At 47.0% G+C, this 21,289-nt stretch overlaps 1 protein-coding gene across 1 annotated transcript in view; it reads right to left on the bottom strand.

Annotated features, from left to right (window-relative positions):
• RETREG1 (reticulophagy regulator 1) overlaps positions 1 to 21,289 on the bottom strand; it is a 114,923-nt gene that overhangs the window by 75,357 nt on the left and 18,277 nt on the right. Inside the window, exons 2-3 of the mRNA XM_037154568.2 lie at positions 8,621 to 8,727; positions 3,359 to 3,389 (exon numbers count right to left, since the gene is read on the bottom strand). Coding sequence (XP_037010463.2) covers positions 3,359 to 3,389; positions 8,621 to 8,727 — 138 coding nt within the window. The remainder of the gene's footprint in view (positions 1 to 3,358; positions 3,390 to 8,620; positions 8,728 to 21,289) is intronic.

The following is a 21,289-nucleotide window of genomic DNA, read 5'->3' as shown; positions in this document are numbered from 1 at the left end:
TCCACTGAGAATCACATTTGCACAAAAATGAATTTTCCAGGTACAAAAGTCAATATGTGAATGGCATATGATTAAAATTACCCAGTTTCTACTGCTGACGACAATACTGAAAATTAGGCGCTGGCCTCGCTGTTATGTTGTACAGTGTGTAATATGCACAAACACCACGAAAACCCTTCGAATACCCAGAAACACTCCACGTACATCCACATACACACACACTGTCCTTCTGCTCAGTTTTGAAGGAAATACTTTAAGCTTAGCTTAGCTGACAAGGACAAATTTTCCCAAAGAGTAATAACAGCCTGTGAAATAACAAGCCACTAGATGGAGATAAAGAAGGAAGGCATTCCTTTCCCCACCCCCAGCTTTATTGAGACATAATTTACGCAAAACATTGTCTAAGTTTAAGGTGAGCAATGTGATGATCTGACACACATATATATTGCAAAATGTTTAGCATAATAAGGTTAGTTAACACATCCTTCACCTCCCATGGTTACCATTTGGTTGTCACGGTGAGGGTATTAAAAATGCACTCTGTTAGCAACTTACAAGTATATAATACTGTATTGTTAGCTACAGTCACCGTGCCGTGCATTAGGTCCCCAAATGCGTCCCCTTTAAATGGAAGCCTGTGCCCTTTGACTAACCTCTCCGCGTACCTCCCACCCCTTAGGCCCTGGCAGCTCCCATCTACTGTTCTCATGAGTTCGGCTCCTTTAGACTCCGCATGCGAGATCACACTGTATTCTGGCTCTCTCTGTCTGACTTACGTCACTGAGCATGACGCCCTCACAGTCCATGCACGCTGTCTCCAATGGCATACTTCCCTCCTTTTCAATAGCTGAATAATATTCCGTTGTGTATATGTACCAACTGAATATTATGATGAGTATTCATTCCTTCATCTGCCGACAGACTTTAGGTCCTTTCTACGTGAATAATGCCGCAGTGAACGGGAGGGTGCAGATCTCTCCCATTCAATCTTGCTTCATTTTCTTTAGATAATACACCCAGAAATGGAATGGCCGGACCGTATGGTATGTAGTTCCGTTTCTAATTTTTGAGGAACCTCCATACTGTGTTCCACAGTGGTGGCGCCAGTTTGCATTCCCACCAACAGTGCACAAGGGCTCCCTTTTTGAGGTGCTCCTTTTTAATGTAAAAACTGCACACTGGCTTTATAAAGAGAGAACGCTCCAGATATTTGATTCACCTTTTTAACAGTGCCTTTCATAGCCCTTAAATAAGCCAACGAGAGCCCCACATAAAGAAGCTCTGGCTCATTCTGAGACTGAACACAAACTACCTGCATGGTGCTAGAGTTCAAACTAACCCTAGTGTGCTGACCTGGGAATCTGGGCCGTGCAGGCCGGAGGTGGTGATGGGAGTTGATTTCTAAGGCCCAGTGAGAAGGAGGTTTCTGAGCTCAGCGCCTGAGACCCTGGAAGTGGAACGACCCTGACCCCACACACCTCACAGGAGCAAGACTGTGCCCCCCTCCGCCGCCAAGAACCTCTTCTCCACCACTGTTATCTATCACATGTTTTCAGTGTTAAAAACACAAGCACTACCCAGTACTAGATAAAGGCCAAGAATCACTGTAAACAACATACCAAGTCATTATCATCAAAGGAATGTGAGGAATAAATATTTTAAGTGCACATCTTTGGTGGGACGACTAGATTAGGAATACAATTATACAAGGGAAACTGCAGTGAAAAATATCAGAAAGTATCCCCTTCACTTCAGACACCAGTCCCAAGTCCTGCTGTCACCTGTGCTTCTGACTCATCAGCTACAGACTGCAGAGGCTCCAACAATGCCCTCTGCGAGTTCCACTCATTTGCTGCAGCAGCTCAGAGAATGCAGAGAAACGTTAAACGTACTAGATCACCAATTTATCACAAAGGTCATAGCTCAGGGACAGCCACAGGGAAGAGGTGCACAGGACAAAGTATGGGTGGAGGGCACAGAGACAGCGGTCTCTCCACATGTCCACCAGCCCAGAAGCCCTCCAAACCCTGTCCTTCTGGGGTTTTACGGAGACTTCATTACATAGGTGCGGTTGATGAGATCACCAGTGACTGGCTGGATCTCCAGCCCCTCTCCTCTCCCCAGAGATCAGGAGCAGGGACAGGAAGTTCGATCCCTCTAATCACACGGTCGGCTGCCCTGATAACCAGCCCCGCCCTTAGGTGCACACAGACTGGAACACTGGACCCCAGGAAAGACCTGGAGACAAATGACCAGTCTTGCTGGTTCCTCGCCCCTCCCACCTCCCTGAGAACCACTGGGGGTCCAATTTTCCTTCTCATCGCCAATATCCCCTTCTGTGTCCCAGTCTCCTGGCAAGTTTACCTATTTACATTCCATCCATGGAAATTTGCGACCCAAAATGGACAAGCAAGCAAGCAGAAGCCAGCTGGTCATGAAATTACCCTTTAATGAGCATTTAATACCTGAAATAAACATTATTTCCAAGAGCACAGTTTTTCAAGGTACATTATATAAAATGCCAAGTTGTGTTTTTTTCATGGGAATTTAAAGGCACTATTTAGTCTTCCTTTTTGTATATCCATCTCATGCTGGCCACTCTGATACAAATCGAGCACCCCAAGCACCTCTCTCTAAGTAATATGAGAATTTTTTAAAGGCAGAATTAAAAAAAATAAGTGGCCAGCATGAGACAGCCTCTCATTTTACTGGTATATTATCATTGTATTTTCCTCATTTTCCCACTTCCCAAAGCACAGCTGGTGAAGGGAATGATGTTCCCCTTGTCAACTTCCCAGCTCCTTCCTCTCCCACTTGGAAGCAGCGCGTTCATTTCATGGGAGGCCACACGAAAAGGGGAGATGACTCGTCTGGGGCTGGGCAAGGAGTCTCAAGGTCACTCAGCACTTGCTGCACCCTCACCCCTAACAGCCCGGCACCCGCTCCTCCCACCCCAAAGTCCTCTGAAGAACAGCATGGTCAACCCTGGAATGTTCCAGCAGGGCTTCAGGACCCGGGGTGCCCGGTTCTCCCCCAGCAGTGCTGCTCACTCCCCAAACCAAGGTCTGAAAGGAGCCCCCCGGTGGAAACGCCTCCTGTTCTTCACTTCCAGGCTCACACACAGGGACTGCCACACATTCGGGTCACCCAACATCACAGCGAGATGTGAAGCTACTTCTTCACTGAGTCCCAACTGGACCCTTGCCCTCCATTTGCTGGAATTTTCTTTTATTCTCCCATGCTTATAAATCACTCTAGGGTTTGGGTCTCTGTCACTGAAATATTATTTTGGAGATCCATCTTGGCAGCTCGGTCACCTTTCCCCCATTAGCCACAATCCAGAAAGAAAGTTTCCTACCTTTCACTGAGGCTCCTCCACAACTGTGCACCTGCAATAAGGAGAAGTGAAAGGTGAAACTCAACTGAGGTGTTTTTTTCTGGAGGCATTTCCCAACTTAGAAACACTCTGACCTATCTAAAATGCAATGCTTACGTCTTTAAACTATAACTATCCCATCACGCTCTGTATATTCCTTTGATATGATAACTAATTCGGGCAATTAGTCCACAAATATTTACTGAGCTACTACTACCTGTGAAACACTTGGATAGGTACCACGGGAGATGGAAAACTATATACCACGTGGTCCTGCCTTGAGGACTTGACTGTCCAGTGGGGCAGGCAAAACCTGCATTCAAGCAAACACAAACCAGGGTGGAAACTGTGCAAGACAAACCATGAGCATTCCAGGAAGAAAGAAATGTGGCTGCCCGAGAAAGCACCTATCACAGAGGTGGCACCTATGTGAGCTCTGACACAGTGCTGACAAGAGGAGAAGTAAGACATCTTATATGAGAAAGGAGAGTTTTGCCTATTCATTCCTTAGGTGTTTTGAGCTTATATACAGGCTCAAATGAAATCAGCAGAAAAATATATACCAAGGTCTCATTTGCTTTCTTGTCCTCAGTAACTTTATTCATTGGACTATGCCATATTATTACATTTTCAACTACCAGCTTTGATGAAACGGCTAGAAGGCAGTTTAATGAAATGGCTGCATTTCCCATCAAATAGATGTCGTCTTTTGTTCTTCAGTATCCCCTATCACAGATCTAGGTGGTAAGTTCCTAAAATTTAACCCCAGGAATAAGTTTCCCAAAATTGCTTGCAGCCTTTCATCAGATCAGTAGAACTGTGCATTTGACCTGGTTTCCTCCTGGGCGTGGCTCCCAGCAAGCCCAGGGAGGAATCCGCTGCTCAATTATCGTCACCATGTTGACTCTGGCCTTTCTACGAGACCTCTCGTAAGCAGTCTTACTCTTCACGTCCCTTGGAAGCTGCCTCAAACATTGTGGAGTGAGATGGCATATCAAAACAAAGCACGTGAACAATGCAAAAGCATTAGTGAGGTCTCTGCTAACGCTGGAAAGCTGGAGAGACGACCTCCTAGAACACCAACCCACCTTGCCCCATGATGTTTCTCTGACAACCATGGGGTCAGGGGTGGAGAAAAGAGATAACCATTTGGGGGGTTGTTTTGTTACTAAACATTGAAAGAATGAGCATGGTCGCTGGCTGAGTGGACAGGGCATGTAGAATATAAGGACAGTCACACTGCAATCACGGGGCACAGACCAGGCTGGGGCTGCACAGGGCTGAGGGACAGTGCAACGGAAGAGGCTGAGCAGGAAGACACTTGAACTGAGCACCAAGAGCTGGTTTAGCAGTAGCAAGGGATGGGAGCCCAGGCAGAGGGGTCTGCTGAGAACTGACCTGCAGCCTCTGCAGGGGTTGGAGACGCTGTATTTCCAAAGGCTAAGTAAGGTCAAAGATGAGGCCACACTAGTAGGTGACTGAATATAGGTTGTTGTTCAAGCCATGAGGGTACAAACTGGAATGACGGAGAATGGAGGGGGCACAAAGAACTACAATTCCTAGGTCACAACTCCTGGTGGGCCATGTGCAGTTGCAATCAGCACGTGGCACAAATGGGTAGTGTAGATTTCACGGCAAGAAAGGCACGATGAGACAGCGGGTAAAAATGCTACACAGGTGGCCATGTGGAGCCTGGCGAGCCCAAAGCATCTTAACAGAGAGCTGGGGCAGACATTCTGGTTCTTTGCAATGAGGGAGAAGGAGGTGGTCAAGGAAAAGTCCAAGGGTGCAGAAGCTGTTTTCCACACTGCAGAAGAGCTCCCTAGAGCCCAGATGAGGCAGTGAATGCGTGTGGGGGGGGGGGGGGGCGCACATTGAAAGGTTCAGCGCTATAAGAGCAAGAGAAACCCATGGCGGCTGGAGACTGCCCACGGTGGTGACTCAAAACACAGACGTGGGCTCCTGTGGGTTTCAGGAAGAGTCATTCACAGGAAGGATCTCTACACTTTGCTCACCATTTCATGGAAAGCATCTAAGATGGTGTTAAAAAATAACAATAGAGGGAGAGGAAGATTACAACTAAATTCTTAACAACAGAAGTTTAATATGTTTAGCCAAAAATATTATGAGGCATGGGAAAGTTGGGAGGTCACAAAAGAGCCCCGTGACCCCTGCTGACTGGGCCGTCCTTTCCTCGTGGCTGCGGCTGTCGGCCAAGGAGCCTAATGAGAGCGGCTGGCAGTTTTGACCGAAGCCATGGCATTACCAGAAACTGCATCTGGATCTAATTTGAAGCCAATCCAATTCTGTGCCTCCCAGAGACTATTCATCACAGCCAGGCACTGGGCTGAAAGGCTGAGAAGTAAGGCTCCTGCCAGCTATTTACAGGCTCCAGACGGGTCTTTGTCCTGAAAGATTTTACAAAAAGCATGAAGCAGGAACCAGTGTTTCTTCAGTCTGAGACTGGGGTGCTGGGGAAGCACAGTTATCAATCCCATTTCTCCTCTTTTTTTTCTTTTCAATCAGCAAAAACGCAGTACTCAGAATAATAATGTCAGTGAAAACCCTGACAGAAAGGCTGGCCAGGGACAAATGTCTGTCTGTCCTACGGGGCAAAGCACGAGAGCTGCACTTGGATGGAGAGCCCAGGGGTATGACCGTAAAAGCCCAGTGCCCACAACCGGCCCCAGCACAGAGAGGCGTTCACAGACTGACTGACCAGGAGCGAACCCACATCACTCCCATTACGTGGCAGGGCTGAACAGAGCAGACTGTTACTGTGCCCAAGGCACTTCTGTTTTACCCTCTCGTTCGACCCTTACCCAGCCCTGTAGGATGGGTCGGTTTCTCCCATGTCCCAGGACAAGGAGGTTCACAGAGTGGACTAGGCACTAGGCTGAATAATGGCTCCCAAAGACATCAAGTTTTAGTCCCTGGAAATGGTAAAATGTCACTTTTATGGAAAGAGGGACTGACCCAAAATGTCACTTTTATGGAAAGAGGGACTGACCTGGTGTGATTAAGCTAAGGGTCCTGAGGTGGAGATTATCCTTTGCAGAGGGGCCCTGAATGCAATCACAGGTGTCCTTGTAAGAGGAAGGCAGAGAGAGCGTTGACTCAGACAGGAGTAGGTGATCTGGCCGTGGAGGCAGGGATGGGAGTGATGTGGCTATGAGCCAAGGACACCAGTAATCCCAGCTAGAAAAGGAAGGAGTCAGATCCCTCCCCAGAGCCTCCAGAGGGAATACAGCCCTGCTGACACCTTGACTTTGGCCCAGTGACACCGATTTTGGACGAGGGGCCTCCAGAACCGTGAGAGAAGAAGTTTCTATTGTTTGGAGCCACCCCATTTGCGACAATTTTTATAGTGGCTGTGGGGCACCAATTCAGCCTGCGATGGGGTCTCTGCACAGGTAGGAAATGGAGACAGTGAGCTCAAGAACTAGACACTTTAGGCTAGTACTGTCCAACTCTACCACCTTAATTGTTTTTAAAGGACAATCTTCGGCAAGGCCGACATTCCTTGCAATTTGTGAATATGCAAGTTCCCTATTTGCCGGAACATGAAGCCATCAAGTCAGTGCTGCAAACAATCTCTGTGTAACGGGCCAGGAGTGAGAAAAGGACAGGCGTGAGGTCTCTTAACTGCATCCTTGGCCTTCCACATTGGTCTGTTCCTTGTAACTTTTGCTGGGACCAAACTGATACACCCCTGAAAATACAGAGATGCTCAGCTTGCTCTGTGAGTCAACTTCCTGTACTGAGCTAAAATGACTATGGATAAAATTTGTCAGTGGCTATTTCTACAAAGATTTCCATGAGGGAGGTTCCAGAGGGTAAAAATGTTACGGAGTCTGTCTGAGAAAAACAGGCTGTCCTCTGCCAGTCTGGAGTCAAAGCAGAAACACAGGAATGGCCATGCACGGACCCCACCGGCCCCGGCACAAAACCCCAGCTCTGCGGTGCTGCCCGCAGGAGGCCTGCACACACCTGGGGCGGACGGAGCATCAGGGCAGGGGCCTGTTAGGCTTTAACATTAGGAGTCAGTCTCCGACACAGAAAGGGAGGTTAGGGGAGGAGAGAGGAGAAAGGGAGAGAAGGAAGAACCTGTGCAAAAATATCATCTAAATCTACAGATGCGTGAAAAGCATGTAACTGGACAAAAATATTCCCAGGACACTAGAATGGAGAAATTACAAACCTCAAACCATACCAATATAAAACAACCTTTCTACAAATGATTTACACGCTTAGAAATATAAATGATTTTGTTTAAGATCCATAAAGACTTAGAAGTCCACCACAGGACATCATGATGGTAAATGTGTCACAGCTTTTACCCCTGGCCTTGGCGCTGGCGTCAGGAGAAGCGTGTCCCCCACAACGAGGCCTTGGTGCTCCTGCCAGCGCTGGAAGCCTGGGCGGTCTTACGTACATCTGTCCACGTGTACCCCCACCGGAATTACCCCTCCGTTTGGCACTGCGCTCAGTGACATCAAATGCCTCACTGTAACTTTCTCTTAGCTACTTTTAATCAAATCAAATCAAACCACAGTTATGTGCACCGGGCCCAATTATTCCAAGGACGGATTTTTGCCCAGTTCCAAAACGACCTCAAACCTTGGCAGAGAAGTACCCTGAATATGGAAAAGCCTCTGATTTATGTCATAAATTAGAAAACACCTTCAGAAAAATTGTTAAATAATTTAAGTTCTCACTTTTAAACTTAATGTTGAAAATTAACTCATTTTTGTCATCAACTTAACCATCGACTAGTTAAAAATAATTTAAGCACTTGTTTTTAAGCACTGAATTATTTTTGTTTTTGAAGGAGGAAAAATACATACGTAAACCAGTCCATTTTCCAATGGCCCGTTTTCTATCTGTACGATGTAATAAATATTTAACTGTTATTCTTACTGCAGCCTACTTAAATATCAAAATGGTAATTTAAAATACCAAATAGTGCCTCAGGCTGAAAGGGAAACCAATGCATACAAACCTTTTGCCCCAGAGCAGTAGCTATGACCAGGGACAGCATCAATTAAATAAATAGCAAATATTAAATAAATGTTGAATAAATAAATATTTAATCAACAGTAAAAATAGCAAAGTCAATGCCTGTATAACCTGGCTTCTTGGTCCTTTTCGAAGGACTTGTTAGTTCAGATGCCTACACAAAGATCATAAATTCCGGCTCTAAAAACATTAAATACCATAACAATGAACTCTGAGTTTTCTTACCTCTCTTTCTGGACAGAACCATATCCTTTATGATTTGCATAATAACACGCCCAAGTATTGTCATGGCAACCAGGTAATACACTCTCCATGGAGTCAATGCAAGGAACCTATGGGAGCAAAAACAGACCAATCATTGCAGCTTCAGGATTTGTTTCTTTTTTCAAGAAATTAGGTTTAGGTTCTGCCACAGGAACAAAAAGTACCTTCAACAACGATTTCACTACTCAAATCACCCCACTACACCACACAGAAGTTATTTAATAGGTATCCAGGTCAACAAAGTAAAAGCGCTTGGGCCGTGTGTACCTCTGTGCCGGGCTTTCTCCTCCCACCTCTAACTTTGGGCAGAGGACCCGCTCTGTTGGACGTGGCCCAAATCTCGCTCTGCTAACAGGCGGAGAATGGGACTGACCTGAAACAGGATTACAACAGGCTGGAAGGCAGGGCTGCTGGGTCTTCTAATGCACGCAGAGAAGCTACAGTAGATGCCCTGTCCTGTCCTGTTTTTCTTTTAGACCATATTCATTTCTTTCACTAGTACACCCTGCCCACCAAGCCCTTAAAAGTAACAGTTATTAAGGACCCAAGTTGCTAACCCCTTCTCTTTAAGACCACTGCCCTTTTGTCCATCTGCCCACCTCCTCTCCAGAAACAAAGAATCTTCTATCACGAACAGCATAAGGCCACTACAGTGCTTTTAAAAAATAAGTCACAAGGAGCTTCAAGGTTTCCCTTAGAGGCTAAAGCCCATTTCACAATGGTAATTGCCCAAGCTTCCAATAATATTAACATTGATGTAATCATAATTCATAGACAAATTAACAAATATGTCATTTAATGCTAATTGCAAGGCATAATAGAGAATACAGAGAATTAAAGAACACATGAATACTGTCTTCTAGACAGTAACTTCCTCATCTGAGAGAGTAATACGGACTGAGCTAACGAAGTCCAATGCAGTGAGTCTTGGGCCCACTGAACGTGAACAAAGAGCAGAGGGAAGCAAAGAGGAGACAATTAAGTCAGGAAAAAATTTCTAGAAGTGGCACCTGAACTTTGGAAGGATAAATGCAATTCAGAGGAAAAGAGAGGCTGTTCCTATTGGAGGATGCAACATGAACAGAATATCAGAGTCAGGGAGGGGTGAGGCACGCCCAGGGCATGCAAGTGTCTGGGGCGGCCCCATCAGAAGTAAAAGGGTAAAAGAGGGAGTGGGGAGATTAGGGAGACAGTGGGGGGCTGACTGAGGCAGGCTCTTGAATGAAATGTTAGGGCTTTTGGTCTTTATACCAGCAATAGAGAGAAAGCCAAACATATAGAGCAGGAAAATGAAATCAGGGGTGATTTAGGAAAATGTGGGGGGAGTGCAGCAGAGAGCATGAGGTGAATATAGAAGAGTGGAGTCTTGGGCATTAACTACAAGGTCATGTTTAGTAAGAAGGGATCAATGTGAGACGCTGGGGAAGCTGAGGGTAGATTCCTTTACCAGAAGGAGGGCAAGCCAAGTTCTAGCTTTGGTTCTAATGTTAACCATGTGAGTGACCTAGGACAGGAAAACGAGTGGTCAGTGCTTCTTAAATACTGGCCTGCAACTGCCGCCAGGTGGACCACCTGGGAAGCTACTTAAAATACAGATTTCCAGACCCCAGGCTCTTCCTCTAGGTCCTCTGAAACAAGCAGACTAACTCCTAGTAGTTATATTCAATTTGTATTTATTTATGGACTGCCTACTGGGCCAGGCACTGTGCTACCAACTTGGAATGAATGGTGAACGAGAGCACAGAGTGAAGGAGCAGGCGTAAAAGATAACCCGTAATGCAAATACCTGTGTCTTTAGTAATGCTATTTTTTCCTCTACTAAACAACTGCTGCTTACTCTGTGTTTGCTTTTTTAAAAAACTCTGATGTTCCTTTTAATCGAGGTTGTTTCTTGGTATTTATTTTCTCTTTTAGCCTAACTCCTCCCTATCGGTTTATCATTAATCCTTGCTAACCATGCATGTGACAGACTCTTGGGGGGGTTCCCCACCTCATAGTGAAGTGGCAGCTTTCAAAATTTTTGATGGTGACCTACAGTAAGAAATTCACTTGCATGTAAGTATATACAAAAAATAGTTTCAAAAAATAATATTTATCCTTACAATCTGTAATGCCTTCTCATGCTTTCCACTGAATTCTATTACATTGTTGACTGTGACTCACTGATGGACTCAAGGCCCACAAATGAGGGGTCACTCACAGTTTGAGTCACTCTGTATCAGAGAGGGTCTGCAAATGTTTGACCAGTGCGTTTCATTTGAATGGCCTTCTTTGTAGAGTCAGGCAAAGCCCTAGAAGAAAAACTTCCCAAATGTGCAAAGGTCTTTAGATCTGGCTTGGAAACCTTGTAAATATTTTTCTAAAAAATCAAAGAAATGCAAAACCAATGGAAGCACTGAAGGTCATTACTTATTTTCTTCGTGGAAGTCACAATCTTCCAGGAACGGAAAAATTAGGTAATGGCAGGACTTCAACCCACAGCCCTGGCTTCCAGAAGACCTAATTTGAAGACATGGCCATGGTAACTCCAAAGAGCACTGGGGATGCGATGCCCTGGGGTGTCCTGGGCAAGGATCCAGGTGGCAGCCTGGCCAAGGGTCTCGGTGGTCCTTAAGAATCCTCAGGCAGATGAGAAGACAACTTCAACAATGTCTTGGGATGGTAATGCCAAACTGAACCCCAAGAATTAAGTATAGAAATTTCTAAAAAATGAAACACAAATATTAATAATTTGGATTTAGAAAACCTTGCACACCTTTGGTGTTTTAATGATTGATACCAAGACGATTCACCTTATGGCTCCAATTTAAAATATGTAGTTATATAATTTAGACTTATGATTTGAAATTAAAATCTTAGGAACACTCTGAGTTTAATTTACTCATTTTATAGAAACTGCTTAATACTTGGGAGGGCTTGGGTTGTTAGACAAAGTCGTAATTTAAAAACTTCTACTTTGGTAAACTTCAAACATACACAAAAAGAAAGACCAAGGTGTAATAAACTAATAAGCTCCAACAATTCACCATTGACGAATAATTTGCTTTTTCTAGATTCCCACCCACTAAGCTCTACCCTCACCCCACCCCAAGATTATTTGAAGCAAATCCCAAACATCATATAAGTGAATTTGCAAATATTGCCATTTATCTTCCCCCCAAAGTACTTCTTAAACTAACACCACCACCGTTGTACAGTAAAACTGTTTTACCTCTTTAAGGTCGTCGGGTGCCCTGTGAAGGCTCTCATCTCCCCATCTCCTTCTGCATACCCCACGCCCACCCCACGCCCACATGCACACACGCATGCACACGCACACACTCTACAACGCTGCCAGAGACAGGATCCGAGAAAGTCACACACTGAATTTGTGCGGTGTGCGCCTTAAGTTTCCCGTAGCTTGCAGGTCTCCTGCTATCTACCTAGCTCTCCCTCCCTCTCTCTCCTTTAGGCTTGACTATGTTTGCAGAAGAGACAGACTCCTTTGTCCAGTCAAGTTTTCCACTGTCTAAGAATCATGCACTGTTGTTCTTGTGATCGAGTTTAAAAATTTCCTCTGTCCCTTCTACAGGCTGTAAAAATTGGTAGCTGGATCTAGAGAAGTGACCAGATTTAGGTCCCACGTTTTCTTTTCTGTACGACGACAAGACAGGTGGTGGTGTGTGTCTCCATCAGGAGGCACGTACTGTCTGGGTACGTGCCTCCCGGAGTGTTCAAATACGGACACTACTGTCTGGTGTTCATATTTTTGTGACATTAGCCGCCTTTCCCAGGAGGCGCCCAGGCGACCCCCTTCCTTCATGCTGCAGGTGTTAGCCAGTCACATCCACACAGAGAAACTTCCCCTCGGGGGTGTTCGATCCTGGGAGACAGGGGTCTCACCGGAGAGGCAGGATCAATAGTTGCTTCTTTCTCTTCATTGACCAGCTTTCAATATAATGAAGCGGTTCTTTAGTGTCCCCTAAAGGTTACAAAGTTGGTTTGATTCATTCCTCTTGGGTTTTCAGTGTCATTATCAACGTGTCTGACGTGCTTTAGTCGGCTGCAGTCTTGTCCCTATTGACCCTCGGGCATCCTGTCTCGGCCGGTGGAACGTCCTCATGTTGGCTCCTACCCCCTTAGTAATCTTTGAAGATGACATGCTTCAAGCGAACAGAGAAAATACAAATTTTACAAATTTATTTTAAATGTTTAGGAGTATGACTAACCTTTCTAATGAAACCAATCACCCACCAAAGACTATCTTGGAAATCGTTGTTAAACAAAATAGATTATGCTAGCTAAAGTGGAACACTCAAAGACAAGTATGGGTTTTGAATATATGATCTTACTAAACCAAAATTTATTTTTAAAAAAGTGAAACTGTTCCCAACCAATCTTTTCTTTATATGAAACTGTCTTATAGGACATCGAATGTGCCCCTGGCTGCCGGCCCTCCGAGCTCTGACGCTGGCCCTCTGTGGTGCCACCCGGACAGACGCTGCAGCCCCGTGAACCCCTCAGTTAGCATCGCCCGCCTCTCCTGAAATACACCTTCCATCAGGAAGCTCGGCCTGCCTCGCAGCACCCCGTTCCCTGCAGTTACGAGGGAAAGGGTGACTCTGTTCTCATCCCACAGTGAGGATCAGTCAGAGCCGGACTGGCTGCGGGGAACGCACCGACGACCGGATCTCAGCCTGCCCCACCGAGCCAGACGCAGACAGGTAACAGCTGTGTTAACCTCAGGACTATTCAAAACGCTGTGGGAGCAGAGAGGAGAGCTGAGAAGCATATAAGGAAGTCAGAGAAAATGCTCGAGAGAAGGTGGTCTTCAAGCTTTGACTGCCCAGAGAAGCCGGACTTTGCCAGGTGGAAAGAGACAAATGTGTTCCGGGTTGGGGAACAGCATAAGCAGAGGGAACTGCATGAGTTCAGGGAGGCTAGAACACAAGAGTGAGAAAGCTCTCCATGGCACTTTGCCTCCTTCAGCCTATTGGTGCTGGTTCTGCCTCCCAGAACCAAATTGTGGCTGAATAATAAAGCTGGTATCTGGTGCCAGCACTATTCTAAGGACTTCACATGTGCCTCTTCATTTAATCCTTATACCAATCCCATGAGGAGGGACCTACCCTTATCCCCATTTTACAGACGAGCAAACAGAGGTCAGGAAACCTGTCCACGGCCCCACGACCAGGATGGCATGCCGCTGAGCCAGCTCTCTTACCACCCTGCTACATCTCTCCCAGTCGCCTGTTCCTGCCCCTCCGTCTGCCTGTCGTCACATGAAGATAGTGGGAAGGGCTTCACCAGTTTGTGGGAGTGTGTCTACTCGGTGTGCCAAACTGACTTCAGAGATTCCAGGGGTACTCCTCAAAGACGCCAAGCAGTCCCCAGCAGGGTTTTGAAAACTTCTTCAACTTTTGTCTTCAAGACACACATGCTGGTTCCTTTACTCTTCCTGCGGCTCCCCACCCCTCCTCTGGCCGGGGTCCAGGTGCTGACCTCTCCCACCAAACGCTCCCACAGGGCCCTCTGGTCCCTGCAGAGCAGGGAAAACAGGAGGAACCTTAAATCCCTTTGCTCTGGACTCCACAACTCTACTTATACAGGTATTTTTTAGTTAACAGACTTTATTTTCTTTAGAGCAGTTTCAAGTTTATAAAAAAAATTAAGCAGACAGTCTCGAAATTTCCCCTTAGTATTCCCATCTTCATCCGTGATAGAACTGTTGTAACGATGAACCCATACTGATACAACTAAAGCCCACAGTTCTCATTGGGCTTGACTCTTTCTGTTGTAAATTCTATGCATTTTGACAAATGTATAAGGTCATGTATCCACCATCAGAGCATCGAACTGAGTATTTTCATTGCTCTAAAAACCGCCTGCGCTCTACTTATCCCTCTTCCTCACCCCCAAACCCTAGAGACCACTGGTGTTTTTACTCTCTCCAAAGTTTTGCCTTTTCCCTGGCTGGTGTAGTGCAGTGGATTGAGCTCAGGCTGCGAACCAAAGAGTTGCCGTTTCAACTCCCAGTCAGGGCACATGTCTGGGATCCCCTGGGTTGCAGACCCCCAGTGGGGACCATGTGAGAGGCAGCCACACACTGATGTTTCTCTCCCTCTCTTTCTCCCTCCCTTCCCTTGCCTCTAAATAAATAAATAAGTTGTGCCTTTTCCAAATGTCGTACACTGGGGATCCCACAGTATGTAGCCCTTTCAGACTGGCTTCTGTCACTGGGCAGCATTTAAGTTTTCTCCGTGTTGCTTCATAGTTTGATGGCTCATTCCTTTTTATTATTGAAGAGTATTCTACTGTATGATGTACACAGTTTGTCCATTCACCGGGCAACTGGGTTGCTTCTTTTTGGCAATTATGAATAAAACTGCTCTAAAAATTTGTGTGCAGGACTTTGTGGCCATACGCTTTCAGATAATTTGAGCACAACCTTTTTTTTCCAATAGCTCCAACAGCATGCTGGCTTACTCTGAATTTCTAGGAAGTTTAAAACTGCAAGGATTCTATTTTTCAGATGTAATTTTTGAATCTCAGTATGTCCTATTAAATTTGTTCTTGTTTGACATGGCCCATCATTCAAACCTACAGACCTTAATGGTGGCATCAACCACGTCTGTTGTCTTGTCCAACTCCATGACACGGACACACTGGTACCTGCATGTCACGAGTCTTCATCCATCAGTCCTGTGGTTGCGTTAGTCCCCACTAGCAACTGCTCCCAGAGGGGCCGAGGTTCATGAATTGGAACTTTGTGAATATAGCAGACCATCCAGTTTGCCACTGTATCCTTGTCTATACGTCATCTCGTCTGCAAAGATGTAAGAGATTTTCTTTCACACCTTGCTGAAAACGACTGCACTCCTAAGGTCTCTGTGTCTGTAAGTGTTGGTCTGCCTGGCCACTGCTGAGAAGTACTTTGAGGTGAAGAGCGGTTCTCAGTAGAGGAACTAAACACCAACAGAACCTGCCGAAGAGAGTCACGTGGCACAGCCTGAGCCTGATCTGAACTCCAGGGTGACCTTGCTACCTGCCCACAGAATCCATAGCAATTTGTGGTGAGCACTTCACCCGTGGAGGAATTTGGAGAAAAGATGGCCACCTGTGGTAGTCAGAGGATTCTGGGATGCTGCGGAATAATTATTAACAGACAGCTGTGGTGAAACTGCAGGATGCCCGAGAAGCCATGAGAAGCGCAGTGATGGGAGACTTTGAAGGGAGGGGTCTATGGAGAGGCACCACTCTCAGGGCGGTCCCCTGCAGAGTGAAAATGCAGAGACCTTGCTGGGGATGGAGAAGTTCACACCCCCATCCCACCAGTCCACAGCCCCAGCTCATGACAAGACAAACAGGAGATCCCCAAGATAACTGGAACCTCTCTTCTGGGGACATTTGGGACCTCATCCAGGGTGGGTTCCAGGCAGGTGCCACTCCAGGCACCGAGGTGCTGCCAGGCAGAACGAAGGACGCAGCCACCTCATCCTGCAGTCACAGGGCATGTGCCCCAGGAAAACCTTCCTCACACCTGTGCTCAGGCCCCAGGGAGGGGCAGGCAGCCACAGTGGAACATGGCCCCCTCCCACCCCCTGCACTGATGCAGCTCGGCCACTGCCCTGGGCAGTCACGCAAGGGACGGTGGGGAGGGGACAGCTGGGAAGAACTGCCACCGAGAGGCAGGGAAGGAGTGGCAAGGACCCCACCCTGAGGAGGTGGGACCACCTGTGAGCTAAGGCTCCACAACCTTAGCACATGCCCCACTGTCCCATCAGATATCACTTATAAAAACATGGATTCAGAGGTGAGAGTACTAAGAATTGCCAGACGGCCACCTCGGCGAATTAATCCCCAGCGCAGGGCCTTCTGTGAACCCACTGCCCTGGTCCCACCCTCAGTGCATCTTGGAGGGAAAGCCCCGTCAGTGATCAATAAAGGCAGTTTCTTCCCCTTAAAACAATTTTTAGTTCAATAAAAAAGGCCACTGACCCCTGTGTTCACCAAATCAGTCAGGACCTGTGGCTGCATCAGTGGCTTGTGATTGTGACAGCCCACAGATGACCCCTGGCCACGCCTAGACAGCATCACTCTGATTCACCTGTACATCGGATACATGTGTCTGTTTGCCTCTTTCCTGTTGCCTTTTATTTTTCACTCACTTTCTTCTCTTTCGTTTTCTGGTTCAGCTACCTCACTTTGAATTTAACTTGGCTTTCAAGTAGCCGGCTGCTAACAGCCCGCCTGGTACTGTTGGGATGGTTTATTGGACCAGCCTCTACTCTGTTATCTGGGTCAGCTGAAAACTAAGATTCAATCCATATGTTCGAGGACAAAGGAGAGCAGAGAGCAAACAGGTGAAGATCCAGAGGACAGAGAGACAGCCTAAAAGACTGGAAGGGTCAACCCTTTCCTAGGGTTAAAAAAAAAACAAGGAGGCTGAGAAATCCCCAAATTATGTCCATTTCTGAAAGTACCATGATTTTAAGTAGAAAATTTTCCTACCAAATCACGGGCTTTGACTAGTAATATCAAATTAGTCTGCATTTGCTGCTCAGGAGCCATATACATGAACACTGGGCACTCACTCCAAAGGGGCAGGTGGGGACTAAATTACTACTCTCGGGTGACGCGTCATCTCAGCTTTCCCTGCACGAGCATTCAGGGCCACGGCTCTTCCGTGTCCCTTTATGGGTTTTCAAGCACTTCGTGTGCACCTGGAGGAAGTTGCCCACAGCGGCCAGGCTGGCCAGAGTGCCAGGACAGGCCCTGCGCTGTGGGGACAATGTACACAGTGGAGCGGGAGGGGGAGGCTGCAGAGGGACCTTCTGTGGAACTACTCAGTGGCTAAATACAAATGTCTAAAAAATTCTGGGGGTTATTGTGTATCCATTTGACAAGGAAAACCTCCTAAATTTTTCATGACTTCATAACTAAGTGGCCCAACAGGATCCAATTTTTAAAAAGCAAAGAAATGGAGAGTTCACAAAAGTAAAGCAAGAAAACAAAAACCTGCTTTGGTCATGGATGGAAATGAGTTTACCCCGGTGTAAAAACCTGACCTCATTTCTGGGCACAGCACAGCCCACGCAGGGCTACGAAATGAATGGCATCCATGGCTGAAACATACATTTTTGTGTTCAGAAAGAAAATCTATAGACAACGGCACAGGAAACCTCCATATTCTGATGTGGGAACTAATCTGTACTATTTGCTTCTAATCTTTCAAAATAGAGACAAAAAATGGAGGTTTCACTTTCATTCACTGAAACGTTCCGAACCACAGGCTTTCCCTACGCAGAGTCCCTTCACGGGGTCAGCACTGTTTAATGTGACAGCGGCTCTGGTCGTAACAGAAGGGCTTCGTGAGGCCTGGTCATTCACCCAACATCTCTCCAAGTCCAGATCAGCACATTTTCCTGGAAAATATCTTGTTATCTTCTTGAGAGTTAGACATACTGGCAGGCATCTCCCTCATTATCGCAAAATTCTGAATCTCCGTTAAAGCTGGCTTTCATTTTCCCTAGCCTTTTTACAGGTCCTGCAAAAACAGTGTCTAAAGATGCTATGTGTACTAAATTATGTACCTTTGGTGGGTACATAATTTGGGGGGGGGGGAGCTGCCCAACAAACTATGATGCCCTGAATTGTAAAATGCACCCAAATTTGAGATCAGTCTAAACATACACGCATATTGGGGAAAGGGGGATTATATTAAAAACCAACAAAATATATAGTCTTAAGTAATTTGTAAAGAAGAGGTTAATCAAAATGAAGCAAGAAAAAGTAACGGCTCAATGAATTGCAAATGGGAGATAAAACTCAGAAGGCTTTTTTTCCTAGAGAAGTACCTCCTCAGGTACGATGACCAAAAAAGTGAATTAGAGGCAAAAAAGGAGAGAAATACAAAGAAAAAAGTAAAGGGATGAGCCTGCTTGTCCAGGGAGATGAGAAATTTGGGAGACGCCCACAGGCAGGCAAACGCTGGGTGGTGGCCGCCAGCAAGCGGTGGAAGAGCGAGACAGGACCGCTCTGGCAGAAACCAGCCGTGGTTAATCCGGGGAATGCGCCCAGCTCAGCAGGGCGCAGTGGAGAACCCACAAGGCAGTGGGGAGGAGCCGCGGGGAGTCTGCGTTCTGGGGCCCAGAGGGCTGGAGAAGCCAAGGGCACCACTGGAGCGAAATCAAGTCCATCTGAGGTCAAGGGAAAAGGAAATCGGCCTGCTCTACTCTTGCTTTGCATTAGAATTATGAGAAAAGCCAAGGGCAAATCCAGTTGGGGGCAGCAGGACAGTGCAATGGGGTCCTCGGGTCCACCTACTGCATAATATTCGCCCAGCCACAAACCCTCGGGCCTCCTATCCACGTTGGCCACTGTATCTCAGGAGAAGAGGTCTCCGAGCCTGGAGTGGGAGTCAGCCTCTGCAGCCCACTCCAGCTGAGTTACCAGTAAGTTAAATATTAACGGTCAGGTGCCCTCACGGAAAGGAACTAGAAAAAGAAAGAGGAAGAGATCTGACCAAAGTCACACGTTGCACTGTAGCAGGAGGGCAAGAGGGACAAAGGGAAGAAAGAGGGTGAAACCCAGAAGCAGAGAGGAAAGGAGAAGGAAATACACAAGGCTCAGGAAGCTGTTGTCATGAGCAGCCCGATGGGTTTATTTGGGTTTTTATGCAAATGGCAATGAAATATACTGTATCTGCCCAGTGGCACCTGCCAGAGCTTGAATTTCAACCAAATCGCAGCTGTGCAGAGAGGCCAGCTCGGCCAATGAGACAGACATCCACACCCTTCTCTCTGTGCCTCTGTGCCTTCATCTGTGAAGGGGGGTACTGGTAGGTAAGACCTTCCCCAATCTGGCTGACCATCACGACTACTTGGGGCACTTTCCAAAAACACAGATCCCTGGGCCTCACTCTGCACCTGGGAAATCGGAGTCCTCAGGGCTGAGGTGCGGGAATCTCTGTGCTCACAGCCAGCTTTACCAACACTAGACTCTGACAGTCTCTGAGTCCAAACACCATAAACCTACGGGCTCACAGGTAACTGACCCAAATATTGAGCTGTACTCCGGGACCTCTTCCTTCCTAAATAAACACGTGTGTATACCGGGTGCAAGACACAGTGGCGGGTGCTGAAGAGTTTCTCAAAGCAGCTCTGGGGGCAGGGGAAGGGCAGATACACACTGATGACCTCAGTGTACCCAGCCTGGTCCAGGATCCCAAAGAGGAATCCCGCCACCCCACAGTTCCATACTGACGGCATCGCCACAGCTGTGCAAAAGGCCATCAGTTCCTCTGGCTCCTCTACTGTGTTCACACTGAAAGACCAAGACATAAGGAACTCGACTTCAGCCCCTGCACCCCTGTCTGGCATCGGCCCCACCGGGGTTCTGCTGGGCTGGCTCTCCGGCTCACCCCCACCCTTCTCCCTTTGCTCCCCTTTTCACAGGAAGCCCTGCCAGGGCTCTGCCTCTCTGGCTCCAGCCAATCCTTTTCCAGGTGAATGACCCTAATTACACATTGTCTAAAATCCACACACAGATGGGCCTCCTGGACTCACCATTCCATCAAGATCCTAAGTTCGGCAACAAGATTTCCCACAGCCCAGAACTCCCATGCCCTGTCTGAGACCATGAGGTTCCAGAACTAGAACTGAGGCCTTTACAACCTGAGCCGAGTGTGTGGACGGAACCGCCAGCTCCAAGGTCTCTCCTTCCATGTCAAGGTTAACAAGCCCTGCAGTTGGCCCTGTCAGCTCCACGGAGCTGAGGACCAGGTCTGTCTCCTCCCAACTCCCTGCTGCACAGCCAGACGTTTTCTCAGGCTGCTACACTCAGTGAGCAATGAGACCAACACTGTGTCTGAGCAAACTATGTGGATTAGAACAGGTTACTTACATTCGGAGAAACCATAATATCCTAAGTTATACCTTGTTCTGGTGCACTTAGGGTTAGATAATAAATTACATGAATGTTACATGGTCACCCTAATAAAGATCCAAATGACCACATGACATACAGAAACAACTGTCTGATTTGTTTCAAATATCCAACACATCAAATAGACTGAGCACTGAATTAGTAATTCTGCCACGCCTGGGAGGGCTACTTATCTGAAGGCCAAATTCAGGGGTCCCTTATGGGTAACTGAAGCTACAGTCCCCGCAGAGCTGACCCAGGGTCCCCCGTTTATGGGCACGCCCCTGTCTAAGAACACAGCTGAACGGCCTCCCCACACGACATGCCTTTAACATCGGGAACATCCCGTCGCCGTCCCAGGAACACGTCACCCATGTTTATCTCTTACTCAATGATGATATGTTCAAAAAACCACATGATACTCAGAGCTAGGTGTGGACTTTTGTCACAAGAGTTTCTGTAGATACATTTAAGTGACAGGACAGTGACGACACTCTTGGGCATCTGTCCCCATGAAAGGCAAGAGAAGGGTAGGGAATTCAAAGCAAGGGGTTACAATCCTACTTGGTGCAACTGCCCTGGCTAACCAGGGTGGGAAATGTTTTAAAAACTTGGGTTTTTTTTTTTAAAGGAGTTTGCGGCGAGTCCAAGGGATGGCCTTCTAGTCGCTGGCACAGAAGGACAGACCCATGGCTGCTACTCCGGTGCTCGGGGAACTGTGACTCC

The sequence above is a fragment of the Artibeus jamaicensis genome, unplaced genomic scaffold, assembly GCF_021234435.1.
Source record: "Artibeus jamaicensis isolate MK-2021 breed Jamaican fruit bat unplaced genomic scaffold, CSHL_Jam_final scaffold_369, whole genome shotgun sequence".
In the NCBI taxonomy this organism is placed as follows: Eukaryota; Metazoa; Chordata; class Mammalia; order Chiroptera; family Phyllostomidae; genus Artibeus; species Artibeus jamaicensis.
This window is presented reverse-complemented; position numbering and strand designations above follow the sequence as displayed.